Source organism: Leptinotarsa decemlineata, unplaced genomic scaffold, assembly GCF_025532065.1.
Source record: "Leptinotarsa decemlineata unplaced genomic scaffold, Ldec_3_MD MMD2_P_RNA_scaffold_12, whole genome shotgun sequence".
NCBI lineage: Eukaryota > Metazoa > Arthropoda > Insecta > Coleoptera > Chrysomelidae > Leptinotarsa > Leptinotarsa decemlineata.
In genome coordinates, this window is record NW_027412526.1 from 9,349,534 (window position 1) to 9,363,430 (window position 13,897).

Consider the following 13,897-nt stretch of genomic DNA (forward strand, 5'->3'; position numbering starts at 1 on the left):
TTACCAAAAGCCTGACATTGCACGATTTTTGTTGTTCCTAGCCTAATAATGCTGCTACTCGAAGAAGACGTTGTAAATCTAGGTGCTTGGAGTAAATTCTCTGAAACAAAAAAGCAGGTAACAATAAATAACCACATGAGAAATAAATTGTGTGAGAAGTATGAATTGAAACAGAAAATAAGTGCTTTAATAAACTCACTATGATTGATTTTATTTTGAATATGTATATGGTGATATTTAAAACCGACGCCTTCGCCAAAAAGTGGAACAATCTCGAACGGTTCAACTTTACCCTCTGTAGGTTAATAAGAATTTGAACTGCCAATTTGCTACGTCAATAATGTAGTGGTGGTAGTGTCACTATAACGACAGATGAAAAATGGTCCGAAATAGAAAATATTTGGAATTGTGGATAAATATGACCAAATACTCCCGAAAACTCGGAAATAGAATAAAAGCAAGTAAATAACTAGAAATATGAACTTTGTTGTTAGTTATAATTATCGATGGAAAATAAATCAGAAAACAAATACGAAAACACGTTTACAAGAAAGCTGTGTGATGTTCATTCATGAGCATTTTGATATCAAACATTTCATCGATCATTACCAATAAATTCTTTGACAACATACATTTCAACGAATGAATTGAGTGCTTCATTTTGTAATGTTATCCATATCGGTACTGAAGAGACAGAAAGACAACTGTCTTATTCCGAAACATCGATGTCCACCACTGAGGATGACAGAGTTTCATGTAAGTGGAATTTCATCTCTTTCATATACTATATTGTGTAGTAATCACGTGAATGATATCAGATTCAATCAACGAATGTTGGAATACAAAGTGAATAGAAAAAAATATTCAATGTAATATAAGTAGTTCTAAAAGTATTTTTTCTTTCGTGTAATCCAATGTTCATATGAAAATAGCTGCCTGAAAGTTACTGCTTTGCATGATCTACACATCTTTGTGAAGAGTTTATTTTAAAATCAATTGGTTTCTTCTTGTGATGCACTGTTTGAAACCTTTGGTGAAGTAATGAATATTACTGGACAGGAAGATCTTCCATAAGAGGAAGATTAATCTTCCTCTTGAAGATGATCACTTGGTGTTCGAAACAAGTGTCGAGGTGTTGAAAACAAGGGTTTAGTGTTGGTATAAAACAGTAATAGTGGTTTCTTCTTTTCTTTGGCAGATTCCCACATTTTTTATCAAACGGATTTATTTAGTTTGCCCTGTTTATTTGTTTGTTGGTTTGTTTGTTCATTTCTTTATTTATTTGGATCATTATTTTTAGTAATTGAAATTTGACCCCTTTCCTGTTCACAGATTCATCTGAAATTTCGTACACACATTTAGTTTTGAAGACAATACAATTAAATAAATGCTGTATCATTGTAAATCCAAGATGGTCGCAGCTACAAAATGGCGGATTACCTGGTAATACTGAGGTACTAAACGAACTAAACGAATCGTTAGGCGTTGTATTTATATATTAACTTAGGTTACGCTACACCCAACTATTTGATTATTTTTTTATCTGATCAATACCGTAGATTTCTGAAGAGAGTGATGTGATGACGGCTACCTAGAACCTTCCGAATTATTATCTTTTTTTAATGAAACCATTCAACATAATTTTTTCCACCCATTTTATTTTGTATAAAGGTGGAAAAGTGGAAAACCAGAATCTTCCTTTCCCCAAACTTTCAACTAACTTGAAACAGCGTATTGTGGTCAATAATTGATGCATCATGTACAACAAGGGCAAAGACCGAGAAAATCCATGTCAAACGCATGCATTGTTCATTAGACGATTCGATCGAATAATTAACAATAGGAACCGGTCTGTCACGAAGGATATATGGCCCATGTCACATCTATTCCTGATAAAGGACACGCAAGGATAATAGACAACGTGTTGAGCAAGAATACGATCAGAAACTGATTTATGGAGTGTGAATGTGAGATTGTGAGTGTTAATGTTTTTTTTTTAATAATTAAGATAATGGCCATGAAAGTTAATATTGCTTGAAGGTTTGTGGAACAGAAAGTTGGTGGAACTATTGTTACGACTTATTTGAAAATAAGTGAAACGCTTTTCAATTAATGCGTTTTATTCATGAATAGTTGGTATAACTTTTCTTATACTGATTTTGGGTAAAAAATCACATTTATTCACTCAACTTCAAGAATCGTTTAATGGGGGTGAACAAATATTTTTTGGGCACATATTTTTCAAATAAAGCTCTATAAATTGTTTTAAGCATTTCTCATTCTATAATTTTGACCAATGAAATTGCTTAAATGTCTTTAAATAACAATTGAATACCAATGAAGAAAATAGTCAAGGAAGTAGTCAAAAATGCTGCTTGTGCGTGACATTTAGGTACTTATAACTGATTTTTACTTTAGGAAATTATATTGTCATGTTCGATATTAGATATTCTCTGAAAACAGTCAATAACGATAATTATTTGAAAATATCATATATTTTTCAAATTATTCTGCAGTAGCCATTCCTTCAATCCTTTTCTATGGAATATTGTTTAATCTGGCCACAGGATTAAGAACATCTACGTCCTATACACTTCACATTCTTTTGGACAATAATTTTTCTGCATGAAAAAAAAATTTCAAATTTCTAATTGTATAGTGAATTTTTTTTATTATAGACAAAGGAGTTGAGACCCTTCTGTTATAAAAAATAAACATAAATTTGATAATCCGCTTATCATATCAAAATATTAAGGACCTTCAACACCTCATTGTTAGAGAGTCCGGAAGATTGAGGAGGAGGGAAATTAATCGTGCAGTGAATAATATTCGAAGAAGGCCAGCATTTTGAGCATTTGCTGTGATTTACTTTTCTGTTTAAAAAAATCTGTTTAAAATTTGTTTTTCCGTTAATCAGCTGTCGCCCCCATACGAACAACTCTCAGAAGTTGAGAAACTTGTGCGAACTAAGGACTAACGAGGTCTTACCTTTAAACGTGTGATTCCTAACACGGTTGCAGAATCATCCCAGCTTCAACCAGATAAATTCTCTCGAGAAAAATATCTAGTCGAGGCGGGAATCGAACCCACGGCCTTTGGATCGTGAGTCGGGCGCACTACCACCGCGGCCAATTCCATACTATTTATACAATCTATTCTATATTCTATGCATTTTAGTAAATTATTTTAATTTCTTTAAAGTTCTATTTTCATTGAAAACGACACGATGTCTAATTTATCTCATACACACCTCACTTATCAAACTAGGTGAGATTTTGATCCAATAACTTGAACATATTATCGTCTTTCGGGATACAAGTTTAAATACATTTCCGATGTCCTAACACTGTTTCTTTCGTATTTGTATTTGTATCATATATCTTCTTTTCTTCATTCGTGAAAGCCATATTTCGCCCAAATTTCAATGATTTGTACAATAACGAAATGTCACTAAGTGTAATAAATTGAAAGTCAAATTTAGAAACATCAAAGTCAAAGCTTATTATGATAGGAATTAATTTTTTTCAATATCTCCAATTTTTAGAAAAAGAATGATAACTTACGATACATCATTGAAAAGGTAAAATCTGGTTCTATTCAAAATAGAAAGAATCCAATGTAGCGCCCTTGAGAAAAAATAAAGTTGCTGGAAAATAAAGCCGGAAAAAAATTAAAACCATTTTCCGAAATTTCTATTTTTTTTTCGAAATCTGCGGATATACTGGAAATTTCAGAACTTTCTCTACGGCATATTGTTAGTCAGGTACCATTGTACCAGGTACTATTGTTAGTCAACCATCTTCGTATCTCTCATTGTCTCCGAGATTCCAATGGTGAAGATTGAATTTAAAACACCCTGTATATTTTTTAATGACATACTATATATTTTGCGTCATCCTGTATATGTCCCTAATTTGGATCGCACATACCAGGTATACGTTCCTAATTGAGATCGCACGTTGAAACGTTAGACCACCCCTCATCTATAAACTGTCAAAGTATTTTTTTCTTAAACAATTTACTTTGAGACACCCCAAGAATTTTTTTTGTTATGTTTACCCACATCTGAGATTTTTTGGTTTTTGTCATCAACTGATAATGCTAACTAACCGAATCGCGCGTCGAGAGACCGTAAATGACAAATGATAGGCGGCCATTGTTTTTTCTCTACTCAAATCGATGACCACAATTCGAGGACCAAATCAACGACTCTGTCACACTTCAAATCTCACTCTTAACCTCAATTTCTGTGCCCTCCCGCTGTTTGACGCTGAAAATTCACATTTTTCGCCCTAAGTTACATCGAGATCGAATCATCAAGATCCACCAACTGGAAATCGTTTTGTTTTACCACAGAGCCGTACTTCCTCATTCATACACTCAGATAGGCTGTGTAGCCTATCTCATGAGTTATTGCAAGTAAAATATCTAACAAAATAGCTAACAGAGTGTTTTTCTCTAACATGCGTATCTGTTCGACAATTCACAAATGTATTCGTATTATTAGTAATCGAAATCGAATAAAAGTCTTTGAAACATTACCCATGCCTACATAATATAATCATCGTATGCAATTCCGTGATTGTACCTATCGAAATTGGAGTACAATTTTCATTTCATCATAGAATGGCTTTTCCAATTCGATGAAAAACGGTCGATTTCACATGATGTTTCATTTGATTCGTGGATATTGAAATAGCTCCCGATTTAAATACATTTTCGTGATTATATTGATAGATAGATTGTGCCAGTGTTCGATAGTAATAATGCAATCAATTTGTTTGTATTGCATGCGTTTAGGAATGCTCAAAACTGCTTAATTGTATGAGAATAAAATCGTTATTCCTCAATTTATTTTTAAAACAGTATTGCATTCAAAAAATGTGACGACACGTAAACGTGAGAAGATTCTTCAGAAATAAGTCCATATAAAGTATGAATCTCTTACTTTTTTTTGCAAAAGAAGCTCACAGAGGAGATGGCAGTGACGCAAACCTAGTCTTTCTATAATCGCAATTTCAGTTGTCAGTTACTTAAATAGAACTTTTTCGAATCTAATAGAACTTTTCAGCTACAAACTTTGAAAACGATTACACGCGATAATTATAGTTTGTTCTGCAATTGTTTCAAAACATTCTTAAATTTCAAAGTTTTTTTAGACGCTTCACACACTGTTATATTATGGGCTGAAAAGTCTCGGGCCTGACACATAGATGGCTGCAAAAGAAAGCTGTTGAAATTTCATGATAATACAGTCATCAGTTTGCGAGTTATTGTGCTAATACTGACATTATGTTTATTATTTTCAAAACAATGGATCAAAAACAATTTCGTGTTTCAATTTTATACTGCTTCTTGATGGGAAAAAACACCGTTCAAGCACAGCAGTGGCTTGAAGGGTGTTGTAAGTACTCCGCTCCATCAGAGACAACAATCAAACATTGGTTTTCTTATTAGTCAGTGAGCTATGCTTGAAGACAGGCAGTAAACAAATCTAAAGAAATGAACTTTAAATATTCAAGCCCTTCTCGGATATACCTACACAGTAGTTTGAATGGACTAACGCCTATCAGAAAACAACTACAACACTGGCTAATACCACGAACGGCGTGGGATTATATCCCATAGACGTCAGTGCAGGAATCTCCACAGGAAATTTCCTGCATATGCAATTGTCAATACAACTGGTCATCGATCTAAAGTCAATGATATTCCATAATTGAAAATCGAAATTCTTTCAGAGTATTTCATTCCTCGTCTTAAGTTGGAGGGAACATCAAAAATGTCCCTCCAGCTAGTGAACGAGGTACTAACCAACTGCATATCCGAAATTTGCCCGATTCCTCTGAATAAGGAGAAAATCTTCACAGAAAATTTCCTGCATATGCAATTGGCAATACAACTGAAAAAGTCGACCTTCAAGTGTGCCCGTTCCAAAATTGAAAAATAGTCGCATATCTTATACGAAATAAAATGAAAATTTACCTATCAATGAAACCTATCAATGAAAATTTAACTATCAACTGTAGTATCGTAAGAATGCATAACTGTCTATATACTCCTCAATGCTATAACCACAGTTCTTCTTCTTTGTAAAATAGTATACAGGCTGATTCACGGTGGATGGCACATTAGACGTTTCTGGTGAACCAGACAACGGATCACTTTGAAAATTCAATGGAGGGCATATTCGGACATTCTCTAGCCAACTAAAATATTTTCGACAATGCGGTGTTGCCGCTTCTATTAGAAAGCAGTAGCAACTTTGATTTTTCAAATGGAACACTCTGTATATAATATTATTTTTGGAATCTCCAACAATTGCCCGACAACTTTTCTTGATATTTCCCTATACCTATCTGTTACCGTTTTCGAAATAAAAATTAATTTCAATTTTTTTCTTCGAAAATCATGACTTCTAAAAATGCCGATATCTTTTAGTCAAGAAGTACTATGATATCGAAATTTGGTTTGGAGTTAGGTGATACTTGGACACTTCCCACACGTCAGCCTAATCTCCGTTACTTCAATACAGGGTGGTAAAAAAATACAGTTTTTTCGTTTGCAAATACCTTCAAAACGATAGAACAAAACTATTCAAACGAAGTTTTTATGAATTTGTTTATTATTTTTGGACAGTGTGACAAAATTATCAGCAGAACATGTAGAAAGTTCAATGAAATGTATCCGAATCTACCGCCAATGAACCTCAAGAAATTTATACGAGATCAGAACAATTTCAATATGTTTGGATAAACTTTAAAAAAGCACCAAGAAACTTGAAATTGGAAATATTGATATAAATAATTATAAAAAAGTAAAACAATCATGTGGAATATTTCAAAATATGTTCGAATCGCTGGCCGTTCACTTCCAAGCACTTTAAAATGCGGGTGTTGACTGCTTTCGTGGTGGCAGATCTGATTTCATTGGGATCCAAATCTTCAAATGTTTGGGCAATGCTTTCTAACAATTTATCTCTCGAACGCACGGGTATTTTGTAAACTTTTTCTTTAAACATTCCCCACAAATAAAAATCTAATGGATTAAGATCGGGTGATCTCGCTGGCCAATTCCATGGTCCCAAGCGCCTCATCCACCGATCGTCAAATAGTCTATCCAGTTCTGCGCTCACTTCTCTTGTGCAATGTGCAGGAGCTCCGTCTAGTTGGTACCAACAGTTTCGATAATCTTCGAGTGGCAGATTATCCACGAAACTGTCTACAGTATTCTCCAAAATATTCAGGTAGCTTCTGGATGTTAATGACTCCTCGTATATCACGTACTTCAATTTGTTGTCCATCAACATGCAGAAGACATTAAAACTAAATTTTTCTTGAAATCCGGCTTCTTTTGTGACGTGAGGATTTTCACTGGACCAATAATGACGATTTTTTCTATTGAAAATCCCTTCTCTCGAAAATTTCGATTCATCAGTCCAAATAATTTTATTTAAAAAAAGTGGATCTTCTTGAATGCGTGTCAACAACATTTCACAAAATTCTACTCTCTGTTGAGGATCTTGAGGCTTCATTGCTTGAATTTTGGTGAATTTATAATCATGCATTTTATGTCTTCGCAAGATTCTTTGAACCGATGAATATTTTATACCCAAATCTTCTTCAGCACTTCTTATCGATGACTCGGGAAATGCGTGAAAATATGCTAAGACATTAATCTGGTTGTCTTCGAAAGTTACGGGTCGAGGCAAGTTTCTTGGTGCTTTTAAAGTTGATCCAAATGCATTGAAATTGTTCTGAATTCGTATAAATTTCTTGAGGTTCATTGGCGGTAGATTCGGATACATTTCATTGAACTTTCTACATGTTCTGCTGATAATTTTGTCACACTGTCCAAAAATAATAAACAAATTCATAAGAACTTCGTTTAAATAGTTTTGTTCCATCGTTTTGAAGGTATTTGCAACTTCTGAGGTGACGAAAATGTCGATATTATTAGGAGAATGTCACAACGCTACTGTCAAATAGTAATCATGGCCTGCTTACCAAATACCGAATGGAAATACCATTCTGAAGGGACATTTTCACAAATAAATGTTCATAAGTCCGAAACTTGACTAGTTAGGTATAGGTATGATATACATAGAAAGAAAGCAAATTTCAGCAGCTTTCCGAATTTTCAATAATATACAGGATGTTCCATTTAAAATAATCAAATTTCAGCAACTCTTTCAAGCAAACGAAAAAACTGTATTTTTTTACCACCCTGTATTGAAGTAACGGAGATTAGGCTGACGTGTGGGAAGTGTCCAAGTATCACCTAACTCCAAACCAAATTTCGATATCATAGTACTTCTTAACTAAAAGATATCGGCATTTTTAGAAGTCATGATTTTCGAAGAAAAAAATTGAAATTAATTTTTATTTCGAAAACGGTAACAGATAGGTATAGGGAAATATCAAGAAAAGTTGTCGGGCAATTGTTGGAGATTCCAAAAATAATATTATATACAGAGTGTTCCATTTGAAAAATCAAAGTTGCTACTGCTTTCTAATAGAAGCGGCAACACCGCATTGTCGAAAATATTTTAGTTGGCTAGAGAATGTCCGAATATGCCCTCCATTAAATTTTCAAAGTGATCCGTTGTCTGGTTCACCAGAAACGTCCAATGTGCCATCCACCGTGAATCAGCCTGTATAAGGTTAGGTTAGGCTACCACGCTTCCCTTCTGGCAGGTTATCTTCCCTGTGTGTTGTGTATTTTTGTAATGTAGTGGCGAGTTACTTTTTAATTAAAGTATCGTTCATTGTTGGTATTACTGTACCAGTTAGTACATTACATCAACTGATGAGTGTCTCAAAGGAAGAACCTGCTTCAGATTTTGTAAAATTAATTGCTGTACTCAAAACAGTCATACCAAATTGAAGGGATACCAAAATATGGATAAGTGAAGAACTTTATGACATAATGTAGTTTGAATTCCTCGTATAACAGTGATGTTTATCATTGATGAACGGCTGGCCTAAAAAAACTAGTTCGTTATTTGGCAATGACGTCAACTAATTATGTACTGACCTTTTCGTAATGGAGCAATTAAACAAGTCACTCTGGTATTATCGTGAGTAATGATCTAAATAGAGCATTCATTTTGGTATCAGAATTACTGGGATAAAATACGAACCAGTTTAAAAAGTTTTTTGGGAAAATTATGTTTATCCCCTGGATATAAATATTACGTTACATTGGAAAAAGAGTAGTTAATGATTTTCTTCAGAGCTGACGATCAACTTTAACGTATAAATATTTTGTTTTCCATTCACAAACTTCATGTCAAATGGTTTGAAATAAAATAAAACAAGTTTTTTCTACACAGCAAAACCACTATCCTATTTTCACTATCCGATTCCAAGTTAAACGAATTGTTGATGAAGTTGAACTTATGTCGGGACTGGTGATAGATGAATTATTAATCAGATGGACACCGCGTTTACGAATAATGAAATTTATTAAAACACCAACAAAACGACAAACAGAAAATAACAGTGTAACCTCGTGGCGAGGAGAATCTGAATTCGGGTTAGTTCCCGAATTCAAATGTATACCAAATGTATTATATATTCTGTACATTCATCTACTTGACATTGTTAAAAAAAATCACATGTAGATTTTGATCAGTTAACTTCCATTATTCACACTCGACCATCAACCTGTCAAAGATTCAGCCTCATTTTCATCAACCTCGACCACGCATCACTCTGAGAAACAAAGCGGAAATCAAGGTGGCTGATGATAGGACTTGCGTATGATCACAGCGCTTTCCCATGTAGCTATTTAATGAATGTTTGTTGAAAGCTTTCACGTTAATATCTGAATCGAGTTTGGTATATGGAGGGTTGCACTGCAAATATTTACCCCAACATTTGCAAACGGAGTTCAATATTTATCATTAATTAATATATTAACAGTCGGGAGTGAGAAAACTTTTGGATGAGAAAAAATTGAATGGTCAAAATACAGCTCAACAGTAGGATTTCTGACTAGCCACTATCAACAAAGAAAACACCTCCATAATATGGGGCTAGTGGATACACCTCTATGCAGGATGTGCTAACAGGAAGATGAAAATGTCATATTTAAATTCACCTTCAGCAAATTTGCAAAGCAATATCTATACACCCTTTCAAGACTAGCGTTTATAGGGTACAGTATAGGGTATCGTCGGCAAATAAGTGAATTCTACATTCTTCTGCTATGGTTACAATGTCATTTGAATATATAAGGAATAACAATGGTCCCAGATGCTCAGATTGCTCAGATGATTCATGATCCAGTTTCCATCAATACCTAAGCTTTCAATCTTTCTAATCAGTCTGCATCTATCTGCAGTTTCAAATGCCCTTTGAAGGTCAAGAAATACTGCAATAGTATACTGATCCATTTCCGCACCTTTCTTCCAATCTGATAAAACACATTGTAACGCAGTTTCACAACAATGGACCCTATTACTCTCCAAATAATCCACTATCTGTTCATATACAACCCTTTCCAATACTTTGCTGTAGCATTAATCATGTTTATTGGTTTCAATTGAATAGCTTGGTTTGTATTTGGTCCTTTTGGTATAGGTATAATAGTAGATAATTTTAGTTCAGTTGGTACTTCACTTTTCTCTAAAGAACTATTGATAATGTTTAACAATGGATAACAAATGGCACTGAAACACTTCTTCAGAAGTTCTACACAAATTTCATCAGGTCCGCCATATTGATAAGACTAAAGTTGGACAATTTATTATCAGTTATTCTTTCAGTTATAGGAAAACTATGAGAAAATTTGTTGTCAATTGCATCAGTTATATTTATTATACTTTTGACATAAAACGTGTTCAGGCCATTTGGTATCAAACTCCTATCAGAAATTATTTCACCATTGCCCAAATCAATAGTTGTAAGTTTGTATCTTTGTTATTATTCGGTATTAATGCCTTCAGTGTATTCCACATTTCAGTGGAATTGTTTTTATTTGATTCAATCTTTGTCTCTGAATAGTTCTTCTTTTCCTGTGTAATTGTTTTCACTGCTATATTTCTTTTTTCTTTATACTTTTTCCAGTTACCCGTTGTTTTATCGATTGTATACTGTTTGTAACTCATATCCCTTTCTTGTGTAGCTTGCCTCACCTTCTCATTCCAGAATTCCTTATAATGTCGAAAGATCTTGACCGTTTTTTTTTGGAGCGACTTCATTCAATGTCGACAATACATTGTCCACAAATTGTTCATATCTATGATTTGGATCTTAAGAAAGCACAATATAAAATCTTTTTTGTTTTAATTGAAAAATCAGTAGAAATTCTCAACACAAAACCCAGCATTTTGAGATTTTTTGCCACATTTCTGATTCTTGAAGATTAAAATTAATTTCGCTATCAAATTTAACTCCCAGATCGCGAATAAATGTTTCTGTTTTAAGAGATATATTATTAAATGTATATTCATAGAATATTGGACTTGTAATTTCAGCGAACGTAATGATTTGACACTTACTAATGTTTACCTCTAACAAATTATTTCCACACCACATGGAAAAGGCTTCGAGATCTTTTTGAACTAATTCAGCATCTTTCCGGCAAGTAATTGAATATAATAACATAAGAAATAATAATAATAACATAAGAAATTCTGAATATTTGAAAACAAACTCTATGTCCGATACAAACAAGTTGAACAGCAGTGAGCCCATATGGGATCCCCCTGAATATAAAACTCGTTCTATTGTCGTTTCACCCATCAAGTTTTTTGACAGATATGAAAAAGTGCGTCAGATAATCCCGATCAATCTTCATCTGAAGGATCTACGCTGCACACGGCGAATAAAATAAAATTTAGGAAGTTTGGCCCGTCGGATCGGGCTTTTGACTCGACCAACGCGAAGTAGAGAAAATAAATCATCAGCGGTGATTGATGGGTTTTCGATTAATCAGGTATGAAAGCCTAGTGATGAATTATTATCACGAAAGTGTCGAGATAGGATAGGGTAATTTTTACTAGTCAGATGCTTCTCAAATTCGAAATCTGAACTGCATTTCTATGAATGGAACTATATTCTATTTCCGTGGGCAGCGGAGTAATAAATCATGTTCAAGTGGCTGCTCCATAGGCGTACATAATTGAGTCGTCGTATTCATTTTGAACACTAAATGTTGTATGATTTAATTTTACATATATCAAAAGACTCTTTATAGTTGTTATTAGTGAAATATAAGATCAAAACAAGGAAAAAAACAATATATTTTGAGGGTAACAGAATTTATTCACAATACACATGAAAAAATATTCAAATGAAGTCCTTTACGCATAGCCTTTTTTCAAATGTTGACTTTTGTTTATATGTTTCATCGTTTTCCCTTATAAGGAACTAACAATAATCCCTCATCATTGCTGCATCCCATCTGCCTTGTTTACGTTGCTCTATTGTCAGTATGTCTTGGTGGAACCTTTCCCCTTGTTCGTCACTGACAGCCCCCAAATTTTCTTGTAAAAAATTCAAATGGGAGTGCAAGAAATGAATTTTGAGAGACATGCGACATCCCATTCTGCAATAGTTTTCAAGTAGTTATTCTACAAGTGTTTAGCAATTTCCTAATTTCTTGTTCCCTAAAAACTCCGAAACAATTCTTTTGAAAGAAATCCACGCAGCTAATTCATTACTTACTTTTTGGTCAAACTGTTGATCACTTAGTAGTGTTCTAATTTGTGGTCCAACAAATATACCTTCCTTGGGATTTGCATCACTTAATTTTGAAAAAAACGTGTTTACGATATTTAAACGCATCACCTTCTTTGTCTAATGCTTTTACAAAAGTTTCATTAACCCCAGTTTAATGTGTAATGGAGGTAACAAAACGTTTTTCACTTGATAATGGCTCTGTGTTGCCCTACTGTTCCAAAGGTAAAGAAAACAGAAAAAAGCAAATTTGGAATGTCGTGTTCATTACATTTTTGTGAAAAAATGTTACGTGTTAGGAAACTTCTACTATCAATTTTGCATTTAGGGACCAAAAATTAACAAAGAACTGCCTTTGGCATTACAGTCGTAAACAGGCTGTAAAACTGTTATTATTCTTAATGTATATGACGCTCTCATCCGCCAAAATCCTTCGTATTTCGTTGAAACTCTGCTGGAAGTGTGTTAACTAATAATGGGAGTTTCAAAATCCTCGATGTGTAAATTCAAGAATAAGAAAAAATGAAGTGTGAAATTACCAAAACTATCTTAAGGAAAAAAATTTTTCGTGTTGTGGAACACTACAAGTTGCAATTAGAAGAACAGTACATTCATTTTATTTTGAGAAATAAATACCGACTTTCAACAAAATAATGGAAGCCTTGAAAAGAAAACTCAGTAGATCTCCAGTGATAGGCAGAATGAAGTTGTGGAAAACTTCAAAGGAATCAAATTTCAGCTGAAAAAACAAAATAGAGAATATATCTCAATCGCAAATGATGAGACAAAAGTTCACGTCAAGCCTTTTCAGAAATTTGGTCTATCAGATGGTTTTGATGATTTCCTTGAAGTCAAAGCATTAGCGATGATTACAATGTTAGACCAAATTCCTCGTAACTCTCTGATGGTGATGGATAATGCAAGTAATCATTCCAAAAGAGTTGAAAGAATATCAACTCCTGCATGGGGAAAAACGGATATCAATGAGTGGTTTCATAAAAAAACATACCTTTCGAAGAAAATATGGTTAAAAAGAACTATTGTCCATAGTTTGTTCAAATGAAACTCGTTTTACATAATATGTAGTAGATAAGATGGCACTGAATCACAGAAACGAAATCTTATTATTCTGCGTCTGCACCCTTATCTTTGAGAACTTTATCTCATTGAACTTGCTTTGACTCAATTAGGGGGTTTCGTTGCAAGAAGAA

General features: G+C 33.8%; 1 protein-coding gene across 5 annotated transcripts in view; it reads right to left on the reverse strand.

The window, feature by feature from the left end:
* Positions 1-13,897, reverse strand: part of sdk (sidekick cell adhesion molecule) — a 556,813-nt gene that overhangs the window by 172,456 nt on the left and 370,460 nt on the right. For all 5 annotated transcript variants that reach the window (XM_074173770.1, XM_074173767.1, XM_074173757.1 and 2 more), the window contains one exon: positions 5-100. In XM_074173770.1, the coding sequence (XP_074029871.1) occupies positions 5-100 (96 nt within the window). The remainder of the gene's footprint in view (positions 1-4; positions 101-13,897) is intronic.